Below are 27,188 nucleotides of genomic sequence, written 5' to 3' on the forward strand. Positions count from 1 at the left end.
TGATCCGCCCGTCTCGGCCTCCCAAAGTGCTGGGATTACAGGCTTGAGCCGCTGCGCCCGGCCCAGACCCCATTCTAAGCCCTGCCTGCCACATTTAAACCTCATAACAATCCAAGACATAGTATGGCTATTATTGCCATACTCATTTTACAGAGAGAGAAACTGAGGCATGGAAATGTTAAATAAGATGTCACAGTCATACAGCTAGATATGACAGAGCCAGGACTCTTTTTCCCTGGTGGTCTGGCTCCAGAGCTTGTAACTATGCCATGAGTCTATGGCTTTCTAACTCCTCACACTTTCTTTATATCCCTCAGAAAGTTTTGTGACTTTCATCATATACGTCTTTACAAATTTGATTAAGTTAGTTCTTGTTACATTTTATTTGTCTGCCCATCAATGATACACTGGATGAAGAAAATGTGGTACATATACACTATGGAATACTATGCAGCCATGAAAAAGAATGAGATAATGTTCTTTGCAGGAACATGGTTGGAGCTAGAGGCCATTATCCTTAGCAAACTAATGCAGGAGCAAAAAACCAAATACCGCATGCTCTCACTTGTAAGTGGGAGCTAAATGACGAGAACACACGGACACACAAGGGAATAACACACACTGGGCCTACTAGAGGGTGGAGGGTGGGAGGAGAGAGGATCAGGAAAAGTAACTAAAATGGGTACTAGGCTTAACACCTGGGTGATGAAACAATCTGTACAACAAATCTCCATGACACAAGTTTACTTATGTAACAAACCCGCACTTGTACAGCTGAACTTAAAATGAAAGTTAAATAAATTTAAAAATTTATTTGTTGTTGCTATATTTTTCTTGTGATGTTTTCTAATTGTCATTGCTGAACACTGGCAAAGCTACTGATTGTTATAAGCAAGGTATTTATTTTGAAGTCATCAAACTTAATTACCCTCTCGGTAGCCTAGTAGTTCGGTTCACTCTCTAGTTTTCCAGGAAGACACAAGCATTATTTTAGAGCAATGACGTTTGGCTGCTTTTCCTGTATTTATATCTATGATCAGATTTCTGGTGTTATTATAATGTTCATGGCATTGTCTAATACGGTAGTCACTAGCCACATGTGGCTATTTGCATTTAAGTTAATAAAAATTAAATGAAATTACTAATTCAGTTCCTCAGTGCACTAGCCACATATCAAATGCCCAGCAGCCACATGGGGCTTGTGGCTACTACCATCTTAGAACATTTCCATCATTATAGAAAGTTCTATTGGACAGTGCTGCTAGAACTTTCAGATCAATATTAGATAATAGTGGTGAAATGGATTGTTCTGCTTTTTTCTTCTGAACTTTAAAGTGAATTCCTCTACATAGTGATTTTTTTATTAGAATGATACTGAGTTTTGAATTCAAATATGCAGATACATTTTTATGTTAAAGGAGTCTTATCCTATTCCTAGTTTACTAGAAATATTTTTTTTTAAATTAGGAACAGATAATGAATTTTAATATCTACCTGGCATCAGTAACTTTTGCTATATGAGAAACAAATTCCCCCTCTGTCTTCAAAATTGTCTTAGCTATCTTGGTCCTTTTTAAATACATTGCTAGATTTTGTTTGCCAATATTTGATTTAGATGTTTGTCATTAGTGAGCTTGATCTCAAATATTCTCTACTTTTAGGGCTTTTGTCCATTTTTTTTTTTTTTAACCAAGATTATGTTATTATCATAGAATGAATTTATATGCTTTTTCTTGGTGGGTGTGGTGGCCCACACTTGTAATTCCAGCATTTTTGGAGGCTGAGGTGGGTGGATAGCTTGAGCCCAGGAGTTCGAGACCAGCCTAGGCAACATGGTGAAACCCCATCCCTACAAAAAATACAAAAATTAGCCAGGTGTGGTGGCTCACATCTGTGGTCCCAGCTACTCAGGAAGCTAAGGTGGGAGGACTGCTTGAGCCTGCGAGGCAGAGGTTACAGTGAGCAGCGATTGTGCCGCTGCACTCCAACATGGGCGACAGAGCCAGACCCTGTCTCAAAAAACAAAACCAAACAAAACATTTTCTTTATTTCTTTCCTCTGGAAGAGTACATATGTGATATGGGTCATTTGTCCCTTAAAACTTGATAAAACTCAGGTGAAAAAAATCTGGATGTGGTGCTTTGGTTGGGGGATGAGATGAAACTTCCTTAAATTCCCTTCTCGTTCATATAGTTTATGTTCATCTGTGTCTAATTACACTGTTTAATCCTTCCATGAAGTTTTATTTCAGTGAATACACTTTTTCAAAACTAGAATTTACACTCAGTTCTTCTGCAAATCTGCTTTTGATGAGTATTCTTTCCCCTATGATCTGTTTGATCTCTTTACACATTTTAAACATGTTTATTTTCCATTCCCTTTCAAATTTGCTCTCTGATCCTCCCTTCGTGCTTGTTCTGTTTGTTTCATTCATCTTGACATGGTTTGTCATTGTGTGCCATCAGCCCACCTTTAGGGGGTTGTTTGCTGCAGGCATGCTGTGGGTTTGGGCTATGTGGAAGACTGCCACAGGGTGAAGGTGCATGGCGTCTGTAGGGCCACAGAGATCAGGAAGGTCACAGACATATTTTGGGGCTAGTTTCTTGACTTGGTGCTTTTGTATCACATGGGGGATGTAACATCATTACACCTGTGGATTTGCATCCCCTGCCTGCTTTCTTGCCCGATTAAATGCTTGGTGTAGCCTGCTGGAGCCTGATTTCTGCAGGGGGCTCTGCTTTTGTGTGATGCCTTGGCACAGACCTGAGATCTGGTGTCCTGTATCTGCATCAGCATTGGGATCACAGCCTGCAGCCTGGCCTGGAGCCCCGTGACTTTGTGTCTTAACTTGGGTTTTTATTCCCATTTTGTTTCCTGTACTTGGAGATTCCCACTTCTTTCCTTTGAGTGAGGCCACATGATATAATTTGAAAAATCATATTTTATCCAGAATTTTGGATCTGTTTTGTTGACCACAAATCTAGAAACTGTCTTCGATTTCTAAGTGGTTGATTTTTTAAGCAAATGCAAGGAAATTGGGAGAGAAGTATGTATTAACCTATTTTCTGGTTATGCTTATCATCTAAGCATGTGTCTAAACAATTTCTACTTTTGGCATTAATCTATTGGCATTTTTGTCCAGGTCTTAGAATGATCAATTTGCAAAGTTGTTCACAGTCATTTAAAAAAGTATTATATGCCCTATGTCTTTAGAGCATAAAGATACATGCTCCAGATCTCTAATTTTAAATTAAGTTCTAAGACTTGAAAAATCCTATTAATATCTCCTACTATCCACATAATTTTTAATTTGTTCTTTTGACGGATTTTGCTTCACATAGCCTGCTATTGCATTATTTGCTGAAGACCCTGAGGTTGGCCTCATGTTTGAAGTGGCTAGAGTCACACAGCCTTAGCTTCATTATTGGGCCTTCAATTAAGTCTTTCTCATTAATAGTATCACTTATGTTCTCTTTTTGTCACAAAATTCAATGCTGCACTTAGGAAAAAGAATCTCGAAAAAAGAAATATGTGATATAAAATAAGAACAGATAACATTTTAAAACTTGGGGTATAGAGGTGGGGAAGGAAAATGGGAAAGGTAAGGGAATCTAAGTGTATTTTATTTTATAGGGAGGAATCAGTGGAAACTATGACATTTATAAAGTTGACAGAAAAATGTAGATGTAAATGTGCTGCATTTTAAAATTTGCTCATCTTTTCTTCCTCTACAGGTTCTTGTTCATATTATTTTCTGCATGGAAATGAACAGGTGAATTACTAACTAAAGGCCAAGTGTTTTCCTCAAACGCTATTTTTCCCCTTGGAATATTTTTAATAGCTGTATGCTTGAGTTTTTGGGTGTTGCTTGCAGCACAGAATATGATCAAATCACTGCCTTCATTTTCTCCAAACTGTTGGCATTGTGTTGAAGGCACGGGTTTGTGATTTAAGCCAAATCCCTACCCCAACAACCTCTATTTCTTTTTGAATATGAATGAGGTGACAAGCCTGTGCATATGTTTGCAACTATATATTAGAAAAGGAAGAAAGGAGAGAGAGGATGGACTGGTTTCCCAAGAAAGAAACACAATTTCACAGAGAAGTTGGAAAATAGGCCTTCGAGTACTCACTTTACAAATCCATAGTGAATTTGCATTTCATCTTCTTCCTATTACTATTTAGATGGGGTCTCACTCTGTCACCGAGGCTGGAGTATAGTGGCATGATCTCAGTTCACTGCAACCTCTGCCTCCTGGCCTCAAGTGATCCTCCAGCCTCAGGCTCCTGAGTCGCTGGGGACCATAGGTGTGCACCACCACACCCACTTAATTTTTTGTATTTTTGGTAGAGACAAGGTTTCACCATGTTGCCCAGGCTGGTCTCGAACTCCTGAGCTCAGGCCATACACCCACCTCAGCCTCCCAAAGTGCTGGGATTACAGGCATAAGCCACCGTGCCTGGCCTCATCTTATTTAATACAGCATCTTGTGTAACCTTTGAGTAACAGCACATAGCGTAGATTCTCTCTCTCCCCAGCCCACTTCCATGTGTCTTCAGAGAGCTTGGGCCTGAAAGCCCGCTTGTCTGGGAAGTCTTCTTTGGAAGGTATTGATATCTTTGAGTTAAACCCTCAGGAGTTTCTGATGTTAGACTTGGGATTTTGGTTAAAGAGAGAGAAAAGGGGGACTTAAGCGACAGCCCAATTGAAAGGGAGAAAAAAGAACTCTGCTGGGGATGCATGTCCAACTTTCACACTGTGACTACTCAGGGATATTTCAGAATGTTTTCAAATAGCACGTACTTTTTGGATCTGTGAGAGCATTTCCAAATATTAAGAAAACTAACTGAATGTTTCCAATGTTTGGAATTACTCCAAGGCCAGGAATTCCAGATGTTTGTGAGGAAGCCGCAGCATGTGTCTGTTTAACTACTAAAGTGGGTTTTATGATGTCAAGAAGGAAATATCCACACCCCTTCAATTCTTCTTCTTTAAAAACAAGATAACCTTCTTCAAAAGGCTATCAGGAGCCGGGTGCGGTGGCTCACACCTGTAATCCCAGCACTTTGGGAGGCCAAGGCGGATGGATCAACTGAGGTCAGGAGTTCGAGACCAGCCTGGCCAATATGATGAACCCTGTCTCTACTAAAAATAAAAAAAAAAAATTAGCTGGGTATAGTGGTGCACACCTGTAATCCTAGCTACTTTGGAGGCTGAGGCAGGAGAATCGCTTGAACTTGGGAGGTGGAGGTTGCAGTGAGCTGAGATCGTGCCATTGCACTCCAGCCTGGGCAACAAAAGCAAAATCAGACTCCAAAGACAAACAAACAAAAACAAAAAACACACAAAAACGGCTATCAGGAGGAGAAAACTAGTGTGAGTGATTAGTCAACAAATGTGTGTCCTCCTCTCCTCCTTGCTCTCTCTACCTCTCAGGGCTGTTGTAGCAAAAAGATGTGAAGCATTTAGAAGGTACATAGCATTACAGAAAATGCAATATATTATGACGGTTATCACTACAGATGTGGAATAAATAATTATCTGTGTGAGGGATGCCAGATCCAAATCATAACCAGTGCTTCTGGCATCTGTCCCTCATATAATCATTTTCCCCATCTCTCCTGGTCAGCCACATGAATCACACACATCTTTAAATTAGGAACTTGACTGCTACAAATGTCTCTTGAAGAAGCCAATGTTATGATAATTCATTTTTTCTCATGAAATGCACTTAGTTTTACTTCCATATTCCTGTATTTCATGTAAGATATTCACCACGATGAGAGTTTCTTGGCTGTTCCACACAAGAACCATCCAGATTGAAAAAAGCTGCAGAATCTACATGTGCAAGCCTAATGGTTTGGTTTTTGGTTTATTCAAGATTAATGCATTTAGACCATTCCTTTTTCACACGTACCCTTAAAAGTCCCAATACTTTGTTAAGACGCCTCACATTTCTCTAGCCCTAATTAACCATCACCAGCACTGCCACCTGAGAGTGAGCCACTTGGTAGATGGCAGGGGACAAGGAAACCAGTGTCCCGCTGCTTCCTGAGGGCTGCTGCAGGGCTGGGACATGTGGCTCTGTGTTTTGTGGAGGACAGGGGCTCAAGTCCAGCCTTGCTCTGCTTACCAAGCTGGATGCCCATGGGACTGTGCTCACCCAGGGGGTGCCTTTTCTGACTGGAACCACTGTAGGGGCTCACTATGCCCTTGCTACGGGTCTTTCTGCAAAGAAGACTCTTTTCTGCTAGTTTCATGTATGTGGCCTTGCTGGAAGCAGGGCTGGGAATTCCCTTCTCTGAAGCCAGTTGAAGAAACCCATGGACTCTGCAAGGACTTACTGAGTGTGACCGAGTCATTGATTTTGAAGCTGCAGAGGACCCTGTCCACGTTGCGGGCATGCCGGAAGCCATTTCCTCTCACGACAACTTGAAATGACTCTGAAATAAAGAATAATGACAAGACTCATTACTTGACCAATAACCTTAAGCTTCCCATCTGCCCTGATTTATAGCATTTGTTCACCATTTCACCAGGCTTAAAATATTCAAAAATTAATTTAGGTTGAAAACCAAAAGCAACCAGGTGGGTTCCTTTCACAACTTACCAGTACATCCTCACTAGGTGTCCCGAGGAGGACCTATCACTTCTTATTTGAATTCCCACCCTTTTATCTTTGGGCTTACTGGTCCTCCTAACCCAGAAAGCCTTCCTCCCTCTTCTCTGTCCATTCAAATCTTAGCCAATTTTCAAGTTCAGGCAGTTTGAAAATCTGTGATCTCTGTAGCCAGAGGGAGCCACAGGGGAGGGGCCCTCCACTTCCTCTTTAGTCAACTCACCTCCTCTGTGTCTGTTTTACACATTGTGCTCCTCTGAAAGGATTTCTTAAGAGCCCACAGTGCCTACATTTTAGAAAGTCACTGCCTTAGGGCATTCACAACTTGTCCTGAATAGTGTAGGACTGTCATTACCTATGGTCTGGTGTTGTTTTCTTGTCTTTTTTCCCCCAGCTGGAAAAACATTCCTTTACGTCAGGAGTTGTTTGATGCCACTATGGCACTCCTATCTCTGCTGGGCACACAGTAGCAGTACATAGGCTAGGTAGGAATAATTGTACTTAGGAATGAATCACAGTCTTTTTTTTTTTTTTTTTTGAGACGGAGTCTCGCTCTGTCGCCCGCGCTGGAGTGCAGTGGCCGGATCTCAGCTCACTGCAAGCTCCGCCTCCCGGGTTTACGCCATTCTCCTGCCTCAGCCTCCCAAGTAGCTGGGACTACAGGCGCCCGCCACCTCGCCCGGCTAGTTTTTTGTATGTTTTTTAGTAGAGACGGGGTTTCACCGTGTTAGCCAGGATGGTCTCGATCTCCTGACCTCGTGATCCGCCCGTCTCGGCCTCCCAAAGTGCTGGGATTACAGGCTTGAGCCACTGCGCCCGGCCATGAATCACAGTGTTGCTTAGCAGTGCTCAGTTGCCAAATACTACCTAGTTGAATTGATATCAGCCCCTCAGTGTAGTACTCATTTGTCTCTGCATAGAAGAGATCATTTATCTTGCTAGCCTGCATATTAATTGCTCATTGGCCTAACATATGTTTGATTAATACACATGAATAAAATCGTCATTAAGTAAAAACAACTGTCCTTTACAATAGTCCTAACATGGAAAAAAAACAATAATTAGTTGGCTAATGTTTGGGAATATTTGCTTAAGTTTGTTGGTATCTAATGGTCAGTGTTCTACTTTTTTCACTTTTATCATCCTTTTGTATCTACAAATTGGGGATTGGGATAATGCTATGTGGAATATCACAAGAGAAATAGACTAAAGGTCAGAGGAAAAAATGCAGTTTGTGAATGTGGATCTTAAACAGTACATTGCTGTCTAAATGTTGACTTTTTGTTGGAGGAAGAATGAAATTAGAGAATTAGTATATGGGACTCTCAAAGTTTAATAAATGTCATGAGTGTATGCCACCTTCATTCCCAGGAAACTGATTTAGAGGTCACGTTTGCCAAGACAATAGTAACTAATGCTAATTGCTCCCTCAATGTGAGCCAGGCCCTCTGTGAAATATTGTACATGTCTGAGTCATTTAAACCTCACCACAGCCCGGGGAGGTACAGATGAGAAAACTGATCTTAGTGAAGTTAAGTAATTTGTCCAAGATCCCACAGCTGGTAACTGTCAGAATCAGAACTGGAATCGAGGTCTATTAGGCACCAAACGCCATGCCCTTAGAACTCAGCCATTCTCTTCTGAACCACCATACGAAAATGGGGACTCATTGCCTTCTGACAGAGGAATCATTTAGGAGTTGAAGTTGTGAATTTTTTTTAAAGCTTATTTTATTTTAATTTTAGGCAGGTTTGCTGATTTTGCAGAAAAGTGGAGCAGGCCTGGATGTGAAGCAAGAAACTGAAATTTAAATAAAAGAATGCAGAGGCGCTACATGTGCCACAAGGAGTACAAGTTAGAAAAGAATGCTTTTTAGAAGTATAAGAGACCTTCACAATAAGGAAATGGAGATTGTGACATTTTGAATGACTTGCCCAGAGTCATGTCATTAGTAAAGCAGAAAAACTGGGACTCGTATCCAAAAGTTAAGGTGATGGGCCTATGGTTTTTTCAGGAGCATAAGTCCTATGACTATGGAGGATTTATATATACATGTTGATGCAAATGTACAATTCCTACATTTAGAAAGATGGGCTTAGTAGTTTTCTTTAGATGTCTGTCAGGCATCTGACAGATTCCTTGGTTGGCTCAATAAGCAATTTAGATTTGTAGAAGAATCTTGTCTTCTCTTATTTGCTCAGTTAAGCCTATAGAAACCTATTTCTGTGTCCATTTTGAATGCCAGACATACAGACATCTGTCGTTTGACGTTTTTGCTGATTCCAAATATTTTCTGCCTCACTGCTGTGCCTTCTTCTCTTATTTCCTGAAAGATCAGCAGAGGAAGAGAAGACTGTGGAAATGCAGGCCACATGCCAAACTCTATTCTCTAACACCATGTTCTAACATTACCAGTTGAGTTGCTAAATCCTCTATAAAAGAGGCTGCCTGCATGTCTGCTTGGCCCGACCTCAGGGAGTTTAGGAAGAAAGACAGCAGGAATCCATGATGTGGCAATGGTGGAAACCAAACAATTTAACCCCCTAAGCGAGGGCAGAAGATGGAGGAAATGATGCTCTGGGGAGTGTACCCAGGCAGAGGCGAGCTCCTATCCTGCCTGATAGGGTTTCTGTGTTAGTGCACACATTTGGTTACCAGAAGAGCCCAAACATCTGGCCCAACAGCCTGACTAGAATGTCAGCTCTTCACACATAGACGTTATGTAACAAAACCCTTTTGAATGAATCTGCCAGTAAGTGAAAACCAGGACACACTAGAAACAGGACACTGATTTAATTCCACTAATCTACAAAGCCCTGAACCCACCTTTCAAAATATGTACAGCTGTGTTTTTAGGCAACTTGTATGTTGGCTTACAGTTCCTATAAGAAGTACCTCAAGATTGCAGGGCTTTAGGGAGGAATTTTCCACCTGAAAATGGTCTTTGATTTAATCTTTTTAGTTATATATCCTTTAAGGTTCCCTTAAGATCTATATTCTTTTGTCACTGTTATTCCCAATTACAACGAAAGCTTTCTGATGGCAGAGGCTAACATTTCTATTTCTTCTGAATGCTGGGCTGTGCCTTAACCCAGGACTGAGTCAGTCTCAGGATGAGCTCATTGAGTGATTGAATAAATAACATATCTTGGCATAGAAAGAGAATAAAGGGGAAGGATAAGGTGGTCATTTATTCAGGTCCCAGCCAGGTCTAATCCTGTTTGTTTTCTGAGGCTTAATAAGGTCCATGAATGAAAAGATGTTTAACATCATTAGTCACATGGAAATACAAACCACAACCATATGGAGATATTACTTCATACTCACTACGATGGCTGAAAAAAAAAGAGACGGACAATAGCATCTGCTGGTGAAGAAATTATAACCCACATACATTTTTGGTGGAAATGTAAAATGCTGTGGCCACTTTGAAAAATAGTTTGGCAGTTCTTCTACAAAGTTAAACATAGTTACCTTATGTCCCCCAAATTCCACTCCTAGACATATACCCAAGATAACTGAAAGTTATGTCCACAAAAAAACTTATACAATAACATTCACAGTGGCATTATTAAAAGCAGCCAAAAAATGGAAATAACCTAAATGTTCATCGACTGATGAGTATGGTATTTCTATAAAATGGAATATTATTCAGCCATCAAAAGAAATCAAATTCTCATACATGCTATGAGATGGATGAAACTTGAAAACATTATGCTAAATAAAAGAAGCTAAACACAAAAGGCCACATATTGCATGACTCCCTTTGTAAGATATGTCCAGATTCGCAAATCTGCAGAGACAGAAAGTAGATTAGTGGCTGCCAGGACTGGAGGGAGGAAGAAATGGGGCAATAACTGCTTAATGGGTATAAGGTTTCTTCTTGGAGTGATGAAAATATTCTGGAATTAGATAGTTATCATAGTTGTACAACTTTGTGATATATTAAAAACCACTGAATTGTACTTTTTATTTTACCTTTTATTTATTTATTTAGAAGCAGTCTCACTCTATCACCTAGACTGGAGTGCAGTGGCATGATCTTGGCTCACTGCAACCTCTGCCTCCTAAGTTCAAGCTATTCTCCTGCCTCAGCCTCCCGAGTAGCTGGAATTATAGGCGTGTGCCACCACACTGGGCTAATTTTTGTATTTTTAGTAGACACGGGGTTTCACCCTGTTGGCCAGGCTGGTCTCAAACTCCTGACCTCAAGTGATCCACCCGCCTCAGCCTCCCAAAATGCTGGGATTACAAGTGTGAGCCACCACTCCTGGCCTGAATTGTACCATTTAAAAGGGTGATTTTTATAGTAGGTAAAATATAGCTCAATTTAAAAAAAGAAAAAATAAGGTCAGTAAGTAGTTTGATAAGACTTATTCCATTCTGTTCTCTCATTTCTTTGGTTTCCTTTTTTCTTTTTGGAAATGTGGAACACATAGCTTTGAGATGACCTCAATAAAGATTCTGTCTGAAAATGAGATATCTGTATATTCTCCACTTGTTCTGGTCACCCAAGACTTTTGTGCCAAATTATTGTTAGTGATATTTCATCTTGTGAGTCAGTTTGAATTTGCTCTCCTCTTAGATGCTTAATGTGGTATGGAACATCAAAAATAAAACGTAGGGACTGACATATAATGGGTGCTTTCTGATGCCTGAATTGTTCTAGAACTTTTTTCAGTTATAGCTTTTAATTTATAACAACTTTAGTGAGGCATAACTGATATACAATAACTTGCACATAAAGTGTATGATTTGATAAATTTTGACATATGTATACAATCATAAGACAATACCACAGTCAAGACAGTAAGCGTAGCTGTCACCCCCAAAAGTTTCCCTGTGTTACTTTGTAATCTCTCCTCCCAGTCCTCCCTACCTCCACTCTCACACAACCACTGGTCTGCTCTCTGGAACTGTATATTAGTTTGCATTTTCTGGAATTTCATGTAAATAGGATCATGCAGTAAGTAATTTTCTTGTCTGGCTTCTTTTACTCAGCATAATTATTTTAGGACACATCCACAATTACTTTGAGATTTATACATAGTTTATTGCTTTTTATTGCTGAGTATTAATTAGTCCATCGTACAGGTAAACTATAATTTGTTTACCTACCTGTGGACGAACATTTTAGTTGTTTTGGCTATTAAAATAGAGTTGCTATGAACATTTGTGCACAAGTCTTTGTTTGGACATAGATTTCCTTTTCTCTTAGGTAAAACCTCAGAGTAGAATGGCTGGGCCATATGGTAGGTGTATATTTAATTTTTTAAGAAACTGCCAAAACTCTTCCAAAGTGTTGTGCTGTTTTGTATTTGTGTATGAGAGTCCTTCCTCCACATAGAAATATCTTTAAATGAAAGGAAAGATTGAGCAGAGAATGAAGCAATCCATTTGGAAGAGGTGACCGAAGGTTTGAAATGAATGCTTCGAAAAACAATGAAAAGTGAGAGAAATACACCACTATCTGATGTTGCTTGAATGTGTCTGTTTTAAACATCGAAATTTCCAAATGGTAAACACGACATCTTAAATGACTTTCTTTTTGTGCCAACTCACCCAGTTTTATCAGAAACAGTGGGAAACACAGCAGGAATACAACTGCTGCTGAAATGACAGTGTGAGGAGCTAATTATAACTTTCTTCCGGTTCTGGAGTATAGGAACTTCAAGTGTAGAGCAGTTGGCAAGTTGCACACTTGATTCCAATTAGTTCCTTCCTGGCATCCTTGCTTCCATAGCACATTGTGAACTATGGAAGTTGGAAACCAACTGAATAGGACCACAGAAAGATTGTGCTCAGGCACACAGTGCATTTTCCAGAGAGGAGCTAAGTTAGGCAGGGCCAAATGTGTCCATATTCTTAATTAAACAGAGGCTAATCTGCACAAATATTAGAAACTTTAATACAAGTAATGTCAAAGTTGCTACACAGGGTTTCCACATAGCAGATGACTTCCTGCATGGTTTGGAACAGGGACTGTAAATACAGTGACATAAGCAGCATGCTGAATGGCAACCACATGCTTGGCCTCGGTACTGGGGTGACAATGGAGAGTGGTGAGGAGTACCATGAACAGGAAAGTGTATATGCTTCTTTTAAAGGAATTTATTCAGTCCTCAATAATCATTAACTTATAATAAATACAGGTTCAGTGTTGTCAGTTCTGATTTTCAAGACAAGATGAAAATCTGTATTTTAGGTGAAATTCGATTTTCTAAATGTTAGCAATAAATTTAAGTAAAAAAAATGCAGTATGAAGAAGAATATATATGCAGATCAGATAGAACTTGTAGGCTGCCAGTTTATAACCTCTGAGAGTGGAGGAGTTCTGGGAAGGTTCTCTCTCCTTATATATGTTCACCAATGCAGTGATTGAAATTATTTTTGATTTCTTTCTTTTTTTTCTTTTTTTGAGACAGAGTCTCGCTCTATCACCCAGGCTGGAGTGCAGTGGCGCGATCTCGGCTCACTGCAAGCTCCGCCTCCCGGGTTCACACTATTCTCCTGCCTCAGCCTCCCGAGTAGCTGGGACTACAGGAGCCTGCCACCACGTCCAGCTAATTTTTTGTATTTTTAGTAGAGATGGGGTTTCACCATGTTAGCCAGGATGGTCTCGATCTCCCGACCTCGTGATCCACCCTCCTTGGCCTCCCAAAGTGCTGGAATACAGGCATGAGCCACCAGGCCCGGCCCGAATTCTTTTTGATGGTAGCAGATTAGATATTCTCTCCACTCCCTCTCCCCAATAAGAGTTCCAGTTAAAAATGCAAAACAGTTCCAGGAATACTGGTTTCCTCAGTTATTGAGAAATAATCAGCCATTAATACCTTAGTATTTAAGTCTTTAGAAATCTGAAGCTGTAAAGGAGACCTGGAGGAGGTTTTCTCCAGATAGCATCTGCTTACAGATGGCTGTTTTGCCACTGCTCACATGGGGGGAGAGCTCAGACCATCCACTCCATTGCTGGAAAGCTTTAGTTGTACAAGTTGCATGTGGTAAGCCAAACTCTGCCTCACTGAATTCCTCCCCAACCCCTCCGTGGTGGTCTCCTGGAGATATACATAATACGCCTAATAATTTCTTTCTGCACGGGAATCCTCCAAATATCTAAAGATGCTCTTGTGAGTATCTCAATTCCTGGCCTTAGTCTCCGTGATGACTTCAGTTTTTCCTCATTGCACAGGCATCTCATTAGTGCTCTCACTACTCCGTAAGCAGACCTCTGCTACAGTGCTTACTGCATGGTTTTGTGATTTATTTGAACATATGACTATCTCCCAGAGTGAACTGTGAGCTTCATAGGGGTGTGGGTGGATTTGGGACTAAGTCTTATACATTTTTGTATTCATATATTTTCACGTGGGTTGGTGCATAAAAGACACTAAGAATTGATGAAAAGAAAGGAGGGAGAAAGGCAAACAGGAAGAAAAAGAGGGAAAGAAGAAAGAAAAAAGCAAGGAAAGAAGGAAATGAAAGAATGAATCCATGAATGAATTATAATGTGATTTCCAGATCCATTACCTCTACGCCTATGGGCATGCCTTTGTCAATGCCATTCTTAAAATGTGGGACTTGAAACCATGGTCTGAACATGGAATAGGACTGTTAGTTCTCCTGACCTGGACACTGGATGGTTATTGATGCACCCTAAGATTGTGTCAGCTTTTCTTAGTCAGAGGCATTCTTGTTGGGGAGCAAGACAACTGTGATCATTCTTGTCTTTTCTCCTGTCTACCGTTAATTGTTACCAAGTCAGGATTCCCTAAACCTGCCTGTATGTGAAACTGGGTATTTGAACCCAAGTTCAACACTTTATATTCGTCCCATTAAATTACACCTTGTTAGCTGCAGCCCAATAAATAAAGGCCGGTGCTGGATTTTGACTTCGTTGTCATTATCTCGCTGCCTCGCCCAGAGCTCAGTTTGCTGTCAGAACCATTGCTGGTGTTGGGCTGGGGTTGAGAGCCAGCTGAGATCACTGTCTTAGGGGAATGCAATCATCAGCATAGAGTGTCTTGAGCAGGACAGACCTGGGTAGGGCTCCACAGCAGGAGCTGTTCTAGGGGCCAAGGAAAAGAAGGAATTCACAGAGAGTGAGGGGAGGAGGCTAAGAGGAAAGGTTTTTGATGAAAGCAAATTCTACCTTCTTCATAGATCTGTCTAGGGATTGGTCCCACCATTATACGTTAGAAATGTGAACAATCAGTTATTTCCTTTTTACTCTCTCCCCCAATACATGTGAGTTAATTAATCATTTTGCAGACACTCTTCCCCAATTTTCTTTCAGTGGAGAAATATACAGGAATGCTTTTCTCATCTAGGTATGACGTTATCAACATCATGATTCTAACGCTGGCCTTTAATCCTTATTAAGATGATGCTGATAACAAGCCATCTTGTTTTGCATAACAATTTATACTTTTCAAAGCACTTTCATATAAATACCTGTATCTTCGAACTAGCTTAATAAAGTCACAGAGGGGCTATGCCTCGCTCTGACAGGCATCTGGACAATGACATGGGCTCCCAGGCCTCCTGAAAGCTATGTTTACTCCAGAGAATAGTCAACAAGAAATCTTCAAGGAAATCTGTGGAAGAAATGTTGATGTAAGGATATCTTTTGGGAGTTTCATTCTCTTCTTAGAAATGTTATTCTGTAATCAGCATGTTTAAACCCTTATGACTCGAATTTGAGAGATGGGAGCTGGCCTTTTTCAAGACCTCATTCTAGCTTTCATCATTGTGTCTTGTTTTAATTTTTTCTTTATAAGAAATAAAGATAGTATGATTGGATCGTTTACTCTGATATAGATAACTATTGTTTATAAAATATGTAATACTGCACATAAGCCAGAGATTTTAAGAAAATCTAAAGAAAGATTCCTTAGATTGGATTTACCAGATTTGTCTATTTTATTGGTTCTACCAAATAAACAACACTTGGAATAATTTATCTGTTGAATTGCTTTGTTTAAATTTATTAGTGGATTGTGTATTTGTTTCTTATATTTTCCTTAGCTTTTCCAATATTATCTTTTAATTCTTAATTCATTTATTTTTCTGTTTCACTTGATGAGAAACTTTGAAATCTATGAATTTGATGTGATCAGATCCTGATATGATATGATTGGACCCTGGTATTTCCGTGTCATTTTTGTTTAGTTTAGGTGGTGTTTTTATTGTCTTGAACACCTTAATGGTATATAAGGGATATTGTTTACTTTTTGAGGTTAAAATTACTTACAAAGGCAATTTTCCATTGTCTAAGTGGTGGAGATTTTTCCTTTTACTTTGGTCTTACTCTACCTTTGTCTATTAATTTTAGATTTTGCTTCATTTTAGTTGCAGTTCAAAGGTCTGTTAACTTCTTATGGTTGGTGAAAGGAGTTAATAAGGGTCAAATAGGCAAATATCAGTGGCATTTTTTTTTTAATGAATACATGAATCAAGACATTTAGTCAACATTTATTGGCCACCTAGTAAGTGCCGGGTACTCTGCTAGGCAGTGAGAAGTAGAGAGAAATAAGGTTCCTTCTCTATCTTCAAGGAGCCTACAGGGAGGGAATTCATTATACTAGTGAATTAACAGAAACTGTGTTCATTGTCTTTAGACTTTCTGATTCATTCCAAGGTTGCACAACACATCCAATTAGATTGCTAAACTCAAAGTCTGGGTTTTCTTCACGAATGCAATAATTGCACAGTTAAGGAACTCCCTTATTTTCTAATTGTTTTAAAATTACAGAACCATAAAATGTATGTTTATAAAACAACCCACACACACAGCACGAGATTTAATTAATCAAATATCCTACTCAATTCCTCTACCTGAAGCACACAGAACCCAGAGGTGAATTTACATTGCGGCTCATGAAGCCTAACTGAGGCTCCTCACTGCACAGGCCCCTTACGAAGCCCTGGCACTGCATTCATGTGGTCATATGTTTTTGTCAAATTCGCCTAGGTAAGATTTCTGAATTCTTAAAGAGATTCTCACCGATCTACCTCTGTGGCAATCACATTAACCCCTGCCATCTGTGTGGTCAGGTAGCAATTTATCTAAAGGTCAGTAGGTAATCTTTTGGGATTGCCTTTCTTTGGGAAATTAGTACACATTTCTGAATAGTCAGTCACCAAGTATTTTGCTAACAACTTTATGTATGTATGCATTTATGTATGTACATAGGTATTTATGTATGTACCTATGTATTTATGCATGCATGCTGTATATTTATGTATGTACACAACTAGCTACCAAGTATTGGTAACGACTTTATATCTTTACATATATACTTGATGTTTTGCTGCTGGCACCGATTTTTTAGTGCATCTAACTCACCAAAAGTCTTTCAATTATTCTAAAATATAGCCCAGAAGCTGGAATAAAATCCTTAAGGAGTTCCCTCATTTATACCAGTAAAATATGCCATAAACACTGATGTGTGTAGTGTTTGAGGAGGCCTGAAAGTTCTTCCTTTAATGCTTCCTACCTTATCAGGTTGTATGACATATTTTCTGTTGGTAAATTAATAACTGGCACTGTATTTTGGGAGGCTGAAAAGGTGATATCAACAATAAACTCTCAATGGTGAAAGATGCAAGTTTCTGGGGGACAGGAACTCACACAGAGTTTTTCCTTCCTGTATCTCCAGCACCTTGCACAGTGCCTGGCATGCAGCAGGCACTTAAGAATACTTTTCGAATGAATGAAAGAAGAGTGATGGGGAACCTGTCAAGAATTATATGAGAAGTGCCAACATGGTTGAAGTTTTAAGCAGTCCGTAAAATATGAAACGAGCATGACCCTGATTTTGATCATTTAGAGAAAAACTTGGGACTCGAAGAAGGCTGATTCTTTGCATAGAGACTTCCTTATTAATGACAAAACTATATGGCCCTCTACAGGGACAACCAGAGCCATCCACTACCATTGTGTGAGGACTGGCAGATTAAACAGTTAAGATAAATATACTAACTGTGTGAGAAGGCCAGCATCCAACTAAAAACTTAAGTATAACCGTATTTCCAGTGAGGCCTATGACCACTATGATTGTCTAGTACCTGCAGGGCCTCATGAAAAAGAGGGGTGATTCCATTTCTATCCAGAGGTAGGGTGTTGGTAGTCACTCAGTATTCACTGTAAGAATCCAGTATTTCTAACAATTCCCTTCTAATTAGGTCCCATGAAAGAAGATAAAAATTCTTTTTTTTTTTTTGAGACAGCGTCTTGCTCTGTTGCCCAGGCTGGAGTGCAGTGGTGTGATCTCGGCTCACTGCAACCTCTGCCTCCCAGGTTCAAGAGATTCTCCTGCCTCAGCTTCCCGAGTAGCTGGGATTACAGACGAGTGCCACCACACCTGGTCAATTTTTTGTATTTTTAGTAGGGATAGGGTTTAACCATGTTGGCCAGGCTGGTCTCCTGACCTCAAGTGCTGACCTCAAGTGCTCTGCCTGCCATGAGGTCAGACCTCAAGTCCTGCTGACCTCAAGTCCTGACCTCAAGGACTCTGCCTGCCTTGGCCTCCCAAAGTGCTGGGATTACAGGTGTGAGGTGCCACGCCCAGTGAAAGAAGATAATTTGGACAGATTTTTTTTTTTTTAACTTTCAAACAACTGACATGTGGCTTCCTTCTTTCCTTTTTTCCTTGGAGCAAATTTGGTTAGCAATTTCAACTCCTCTTTTTACCCTCCCCCTTCCTCTTCCTCTTTCCCACCCCACCACCAATGAAGTACATATGTGACTTGAACTCAAAATATCATAAACTGTCTGAAAGCAATTAGCATTTCATTTCAATTTACCTCCTGCACATATGGTGGATGGTTCAGCTGCTAGAATTTCGATGCAGGACTTCTTCAAAATCTAGGAGGAGAGGAAATAAAAGTCAATGCAAAGCTTATTTTGTTCAAAGATAGAATTAGGGTTTTGCTTTTAGCTACTGAGATAGAGATAGGAAGGTTCAAGGACATTTGGTTGCAGTGGGGATGGGGGTGGGAGGAGTCTAACATCTTGACTAGTACCAATGCCAAACATTTATTAAGCCAGATTGTGCTAGATGCTGTTGGGTTTCCTAAAAGCCCTAAGAATTATTCATTCATTTGCTCTTTTGGCAGGTCTTTACTGAGCCTATGCTACGCCAGTCCTAGTTTTTGCAGAGGTTTAACATAGGGTTGTGGAAATGGGACTTAACACTGGAAATGATAAATGCCAGTGGCCACTCATATTGTAGGTGAAAGGGTGCAAGAGTAGAGAGTAGGAACTGCAGAGTTTATGGAGGAGATGCTGGGGCAGGTATGCTAGGAAAGGCTTCATGGAAGAGCTGGGAGCTGAGGGTGGGACTCAAATGAAAGGGAGTGGGTTAGGGGAGGGTTAGGGTCCAGGCAGGGAATGGTGTGAGTAAAGGTGAGAAGGAAAAAGTACATAGACTTCTTGAACTGGAACAAAGGCAGCTTGAAAAGTAGAAAAAAAAGAGTGATACTAGATAGAGCTGGAGAGATAGGATGGAGATGGTCAACTCTCCACAGGAGCTGCATAGTCAGATGACTGAGAGTTCCTTTTTTGCTTGAAAAGTCTGGAAAATGTGAGCTTAGAAGGGGGTGTGCCTCACTCTTCAGGAAGACCTCCTGAGACTTAGTTAAATGGAAATATACACTTGTCCACAAATGAGTCTTATAGGGTTGAGTGGAGAGTCGGGGGAGCCCTGTGACTTCACAGGAGTTAATAATGAAGACTTTTCCCAGCTAGAGCAGGGTTTCTCACCGGTAGTGCCTAAATTTCTCTCCACCATTTACAAATCCTACCTTGAGAATATTGATTCTAGAATTTGAATCAAGTATTTTAAACATGTATAAGACATTGAGTTAATTTACCAACCAAATGCAGTATCTTTACTTAATTTGGAATTTGAGATGGTTTAGAGGGCTGAAGGAAACCCTTTCTCTATTCATGAAAAGGGCATTTGTTAAAACAACTGATGACATGATTATAAAACTTAAAGTCTGTGAAAGAAGACAGCATCTTTGAGCATTGAGGAAATGCCCATTTATTTGCATTGTTGTATTTATTTACATATGCTTCTTTGTTCCAGCTTAAGTGATACATCACAAGACACAAATGAAAGAGAATAAATGACAATGTGGGGCTGACTAAAGGGGAAATAAAGGGAAGATGATGCAAGAAGTGAGAATAGCATAGGAAAAATCTGCTGTGAGGAGCTTATTTCCTTGCTACAGCGGACTTAGTTCCAGGCTTTCTAGTAGCAAACGAAAAGGACAGCCAATATTTATGAGCTTTCTCAATCTGTGGAATGAAAACAAATCACTTTCTCAGAAGAGATCATATTTACCCATTCCAGAGAGAAATCTGGGCATCCTTATAGAGAAGCAATGGGAAAGAAAATGAACAAACATGCTTAAGAAAATATTAAGATGCATTTATTGAAATAGGTTATCTCCCCACCATGTATTTTAGATAACTCTATGTACCTGAATGTCACCAAAAGCAACATTTCTCCTTGACAATTCTAAAATTCAGATTTTCTGGCTACTTTTCCTTCACTCTGTAGAACTTCATGGCATTTTTGTACTTCGATTCCCTTATTTGTTTGCAGCATTCCCCTGACTCTGCAGTTGGAAGTAATTTGTTCCTTCAGCTTCTGCCTTATTTCCTCAGCCTCTGGCCTACCTAGCCACCTCCACCCATCCCAGACACAGGTGCAGCCTCAGTTCCTCCCTCTACCCTGACTGTAGCATGAAGGGAACGTTCCGGACTCCCATGTCCCTTGCCCATCTCTGTTAGAGTCAGCGGTCCTCACACACCTGCTCTGGGCATCTGGGGTCAAACGCTGAGCTCCTGCTTTCCACTCATTGTCAGTCTAACTTGGGATCAAGGACCCCAAGGATATATCCTGGGCACCTGTGTTTCCCTGCTGGTTTCCCCAGTGTCTTACGGTTGATCTAGTCTTTTCTGTCTCTTGTGCATGTAGCACCGTCCTAGGACTGGGGCTTGCTAGCATCCTGTGACTCATCCCAGACTGCTCTGCCTGAACTGTGAAGACTGTCCATTCGCCCACCCCAAAACTTGCTGCTATTGGGCTCTTCCCGTTTGATGGGGTACTTCAGCCAGTGGTTGCCGTGACTGAGGGAGGAAGGCCACTCCCTTTCACTTGTCCTCAGGCACAAGTCTCCAGACAGCCCACATTTGAGAAACAGAGCTAGCCCAGAGGGGGAAACTTATTAAACAGTGATATTAAAATAACATGAAGCTGTTTTTTGATATTTTAAATAAAATTCCTCAGGCATTTGACATCTCCTAATAAATCATTTTATCATTCACAACTAAAGACTTCAAAACAGTCCAAGAACTAAAAAGAGCTTTTGAACTAGTCCTGTCCTCATTCCCCAAACACACACATGACATTTTCACCCATCTGAGTTTCAACCAACCTTTTTGAACCAACTCTGATCCTTAACCAGGGATTGGTAAAGGAACCATCCGTGGGTCTTTGACCACAAAGGCACACTGACAGGGGTTGTCATAATAAACACATGCTGTATTATTCTCTCAAAGTGTCTGCAATTAGCTGATAAATCTAAGGGGTGTATGGAGGGCCAAAAAATGTCAGCCAAGCAATCCAGTAAAAACACTGCTTTCCCAATCTTAACTTAAAACATCTGGAAGGATGCAATACAGCCAATAGAGTAAAATTTATCAGTGAGGGGGGTGGGCAGGATTTGTCTGGGACTGGGGCTCCTACTCATTTGAAAGGTCTGGTCTCAAAAGGTAGGAAGTCACAATGGCAGTTGGTGGATTTGAAGGGTTCTCTTGGTTCTTAGCAGCCAAGACCGTATGGTAATCAGCCTGTCTGAACTGTAGCAGACAGCAGATCAGCTCAGGGACTGGAGACTGTGTGGGGGTGGGGAGGCCCAGGCAGTGGTAGCCATGGCAGAGGTGTAGACACAACACTGGGGAATTGTTGATGGGAGATCACTAGATGCAGTGGAAGAGACTCACACAGAGTAGGGCTGATGTTAGAGGTAAGAGCCTTTGAGGTGAGGGTATGATTGATCTGCAGAGGAGAGAGGAATAAGATCACTGCACACCTCAACTATAATCCTACGTGAGGAATTGGGTCTTGGCCCTGGTCCGTATTTACCTGACCTATGCTCCTTTACAAATCCCTTAACTTTTCTGAACCCCAATTTTGGAAAGCAGTTTAGTATCCTGAGTAATAGCTTGGAATCTGGAATCAAATAGCTGAGGTCAACTCACTCATAAGCTGTGTGACCTTGGACATGTTTCATAACCTCTCTGAGTCCCTGTTTCCTCTCTATAAAGGTGGGATAACAATAGTATCTACCTGAAGTACTAGCATAAAGTTGTTGTGTTGGGAAGATTAAATGAGATCACACAGGCAGAGCCCATAGCACAGTGCCTAAAACCTGGTAAGTAATCAACTAATGGTAGCTATTACTATCGAGAACTTAGGCTCTGGAGACTGAGAAGATAGACTTGGACTCTGAATGGGTTTATATTCAAATCCAAGTCCCATCACTTACTGGCCATGTGGACTTGGACAAGTTATCAAACCTCCAAATCTCAGTTTCCTCTGCTGTAAAATGGGATAAGAAAAACACCAACTTCAAAGGGCTGTATGATGGTTAAATAACAGTCATGAATGCAGAGATATTTTATTTGTAAAATCAATCGGATTTAGGTAATAAAATTCATATTGGATTGGACAGTGAGGGAGAGCTTGAGATCAAGGAAAACTGACAAGGTTTTTGTCTTATAGACAGTACTAGACAGATGTGATTGATCCACAGATAGTTAACAACCCTTGGGTCACCAGCCAGCATGAGCACCTTTTGAAAATAAGTCACCAAGAAAAGTGGTCAAAACGACCTTGACAGTAAAGCACTAAGAGAATCTCTGGCATGTATTCAAACAACAGTTGCTGTTAACTATTCCTTTGTCATTATTGCTACTGCTGCTACTTTTGGGCATGGACCGTGGTTCACATGTGCTTAAACCCCATCGGCCACCACTGGCCTTCTGCTTAATCATATTTGCTGACAAAAACTGAACCAAGGTGAATGCTATTTTTCTGCCAACATTTGGACAGATTTCAAAGAGAAAATAGATGGAAAAGTATGTTTGAAATCCATAAAGAGCTAAATAATTGTAATGTGTTGTTTCTGATAAGTTTACTTTTGTACATCTCCTTGGATTATTGGTGGGAGGACGGGTAAGAGAAGCAGCAGATGTACAAGAACTTTGCCAAGTTACAGGAGCTGTTTGATATATTTAAAGTGAAATCCATTGTGGGCCAGTCTGGGTTGTATATAAGAGTTTATTTTTTTCAAATTCTAAAAATCTAATGTCCTTTTTCATGAAGTTCTAAGTTCATGCAGAATTTTCTCAAGAACCTTTATAGAACTGTGAATATCTGCACAGAGTTATAAGGAAGCCCTCCCTTATCATAGGCACAGCATATTTTTTTCTACTTGCTCTGCCTCTTGCTTCAATAAACAACCAATCTTTATTTACTTGGCCATCTCCTGTTGGAGGACTTTTTTGTGTGTTTATAATGGACCAACCTCTTTTATCCATTCATGGTATAGGTGCCTTTTGCTTTCACACATATTTCAGAAAGTCTTTCAGAGCATGTTCCTTGGTGTCTTATTTGTTGTAAAGGGTAAATTCTGGTTTAAAGATGTATGGGGCTTGAAGTATGCTGGTGCCAAGGATGGTTAACTATCTACTGACCACTTACATCTGTTCAGTTCTCTAAGACAAAAACCTGAACATTGAACTTAACTTTGCTGTCTCTGTCACTCTCCAAATCCAATATGAGTTCTGCCACCTAAGTGCTGGTGATTTGACCAATGAAATATCTCTATATCCATGCATATTTTAATGTAAACTACCATCCTTTAGATAAACTTATCCTAGTTTATAATTTACAGTGTTTTTTTTTTTTTTTTTTTTATTGTTTGGTCACTGTTTTTTTGAATTAAAAAGTATCAACGGACAAGGTTAGGGTTTTTTTTTTATTGTTTGGTCACTGTCTTCTTAGATTATAAACTCTACAAGGAGAAGGATTGGGTTTGTTTTTTTTTTTGTTTTTTTTTTTTTTTTGAGACGGAGTCTCGCTCTGCCGCCCAGGCTGGAGTGCAGTGGCCGGATCTCAGCTCACTGCAAGCTCCGCCCCCCGGGTTTACGCCATTCTCCTGCCTCAGCCTCCCAAGTAGCTGGGACTACAGGCGCCCGCCACCTCGCCCGGCTAGTTTTTTGTATTTTTTAGTAGAGACGGGGTTTCACCGTATTAGCCAGGATGGTCTCGATCTCCTGACCTCGTGATCCGCCCGTCTCGGCCTCCCAAAGTGCTGGGATTACAGGCTTGAGCCACCGCGCCCAGCCGGATTGGGTTTGTTTTTACCCATTATTATACTCACAATGAATAGCCTGGCACATAGTAGGCATTAAATAAATATTGGATACATAATTGAATAAATGACACACTTCCTGCACATCTTAATAAACTGGCATTATAGCATATTATGTATTAATCTCCCTTTCCCCTTATAAGCGTAACCTCAGGGTCTTCTGAATACAAGGCCATATTCTGCATCTTGTAATACTCCCCTTGTCTGATTAAGCACCACCATCTTTGGGGACTTGCTGCCTTCCCAAGAGGCCAATTTCAACACTTCGTTTTTAAAAAATTGCTTACCTTAAAAAAAATAATGTTGTAAGTATATCATAATCCCCTGTATTAGGTTGGCCAGCTTTGTAAAGGCCTCAACACCTTTACTTGGGAAAAACATAGAGACCTGTGGTTGGAGGGTGGGGCTCAGCCACCCACAGAAGGGCCACACGCGTTATTACAGCTGATGGCAGAAAGCATGTTAGATAAGCCTGGGGACAGCCAGGCCGCTTGGGACACACAACTGGCTCAAACACATCTTCAGGACTGTTAATGTTGTCCCCATGAATTTTGAAATGATTTAATCTCTAATTAATAAAATGTTTAAAAAGTTGCCTTTTCTAACTACATTCTTCTCCACACTTTAATAGGCACACATATTGTTAACCATGGACATTATCCCAGATCCCTGTCAGTTCTATAGAGTCTGACTTTAAATAAAAATGGAATATGGCCAGGTGCAGTGGCTAATGCCTGTAAGTCCAGCATTTTGTGAGGCGAAGGTGAGAGACTTGCTTGGGGCTAGGAGTTTGAGACCAGCCTGGGCAATATAGCAAGACCCCATCTCTAAAAAAAAAAAATCTTTACAAATACAAATGTGGAATATTATACACACATTTCTGGGATTCATATATAATTTTATGTATACTAATACACTATACCAAATACATTATACCACTCTTACATGCAAGAAAACACATTTTGAAGCAGTTTGTGTATCTTAAACAATAAAGCTTATCCTTAAAACACACCAAAGTTTTTGTCTGAGGGAGGGCACCCCACTCAAATAGATGCTACTCTGTTAGTTTCACACTCAGTGAGAATCTGATCCAAAGGAGTGTAGGATAAACAAGGTTCTAAAAGTGAGGAAATTCATTTGTTTCCCCACTAAACCACTTTCCTCTCATGTTTGCAGGAGAAAAGCTCAGAGAGCTGGGAACTCCAAAATGTGGTTTATTTAATAAGATGAGCAGACTGGAAAAGTGAGTGGCGCTTCCTGGGAGCTGATTTCGTTCTAAAATTCTGCTGTTGCTTTTACAGTGGGTTTCAGCAGATTCCTGGATGTAGGAGGAGGGGCTGCAGGAAGAATGGGAATGGTCTGAGGATTAACTGAACATGCCCCTCTGCAATCTTTGTAGGCTCTTCAAGCTCTGGGAATTCTCGTTCAATTTGGACTTTTTAATAAGCTGAATAGAAATAATAGTGGAGGAGAAATGCCTGGCCTGAGTGTCTGCAAAATCTGAGTCTAATTAATGACTGCTGAGGCAAACGATTTTTTAAAAAAAAGATTTTCTGCCCACTACTGAAATTACAATTGATTCTATTTATGTCTTGTATCCCAGCCTGCTAATGTGAATGGTGCCCAGAATGCCCTGTTTTACAGATGCAATCTTGGAAGAGAGGGGAGGGGAGGGGCTGAGGGGATTTTTACAAGAAACAGCCACAGACTGCCCTCTCGTTGTGCAGTGTAGGTCTTCCCTGGGTCACAAAAGCTGTATGGTACTCTGGGTTGCTTTGTAATTAATAAATATGCAAAGCACAGTGCTGGATATCATGGGAAATATGACACACAGGGCAGTCTTTGGGATTGCACAACTTAGTATGTGATCAGGAGGAATGGCGGACGGCATGGAACAGATCCCACATACCAAGTAAGGCACTTTCTAGGACTTTGGGAATGTGACATGAATTTTGACCATAGGAAAACCCTTTGCAGTTCTTGCTGGGGTCTTGGAAGAGTAGCTGGGAGGCAAGCCTGGAAGACAGATTTCGCCTTTTATCACAGCTTTGTTAGGGCCTGGGCCAGATTAGGGGGTTACATTGCTTCCCATGAGTGGAAGGGACAAATCAGCCAGGATCTGGTTTTCATAAATAAAATAAATTTATATATACTATGGAATAGATTGATTCCTCGGTTCTGTTGATCTCCCAGTTTCCCCGATAGCAAGGATGGTCATGCCACAGCTTGCGAGAAATCCTTGCAAACATAGTGAGTTTGCTCAATGCTTGTTGTTTACTGTTGACCAAACATGCAGAAAGCTCTATGTGCTGACTCACTCTGCTTAATAGGAAGCCCAGTGTCTGCTTAAATATTTATCCTAGGGAAATTCTCCTAGATGGAGATGGCTTGGTGCCAGCAACTATGGGCTGTCCTTTTCAGACAGTGTCCTTGGTTTCAGGCACCACCCTCAATTGCACACCAAGTGGGGATAGCTGGGAGGAGGAGCTGGCATCGTGGTAAGAAGGCCAAGTGTTGGGATTCAAAGCTGCTGACCTATTTCAGTGTTATCTGAACCCAGCTTTCATGCAGGTTCCTGTTTCACTGCCTGAAGCACTTTTGAAAAGGCAAACAAAGACCCAGGAGCCTCGCTGGACCTTTGCTTCACATTTTTGCTAGAGGGCTGGTGCTAAATTCACCAGTTGTGGTCAGTGGAAATTTCCTGAAGAAGCCACAATATGAGAAGGCACAGGAATAGTTTCTTCCTTTACAGTGTTACTGGCTTAAAGGGCTACAATCTTCTAACCATCCAGACTTCTTGTAATTTTATCACCGTATTCTGCAGAAGCGAGTGGGAAAACTGTCATGGTGCTCAGAGTCCTGTGTGGAAGGGGAGATGTTCCTTTCAGCCTGTGTCAATTCTCCAGCTTCCCAGGACAATGGTACTTCATCTGTTGGGCAGTAATGATTTCTGGAGGTGTTCTCCACCTGGTAGTAAAAGGCAAAGTGCTCCCCTGCCCATCCACAGTGTATTCGGATCAGGCCACATGGATTCTGGTCTTGCCTCTGTCAAGCCAGTTCACCTTTTTGGTCCTCAGTGTCTTCCTCTCTGAAATGGGGCTGCTTCCTGGCCTGCCT

At 40.8% G+C, this 27,188-nt stretch overlaps 1 protein-coding gene across 2 annotated transcripts in view; it reads right to left on the reverse strand.

Moving 5' to 3' along the window:
• Nucleotides 1–27,188, reverse strand: part of ANTXR1 (ANTXR cell adhesion molecule 1) — a 250,777-nt gene that overhangs the window by 150,111 nt on the left and 73,478 nt on the right. For both annotated transcript variants that reach the window (XM_017853768.1, XM_017853767.1), the window contains exons 9-10: nucleotides 18,426–18,486; nucleotides 6,346–6,444 (exon numbers count right to left, since the gene is read on the reverse strand). In XM_017853768.1, coding sequence (XP_017709257.1) covers nucleotides 6,346–6,444; nucleotides 18,426–18,486 — 160 coding nt within the window. The remainder of the gene's footprint in view (nucleotides 1–6,345; nucleotides 6,445–18,425; nucleotides 18,487–27,188) is intronic.

The sequence above is a fragment of the Rhinopithecus bieti genome, unplaced genomic scaffold (assembly GCF_001698545.2).
Source record: "Rhinopithecus bieti isolate Rb0 unplaced genomic scaffold, ASM169854v2 scaffold_36315, whole genome shotgun sequence".
Taxonomy (NCBI): Eukaryota; Metazoa; Chordata; class Mammalia; order Primates; family Cercopithecidae; genus Rhinopithecus; species Rhinopithecus bieti.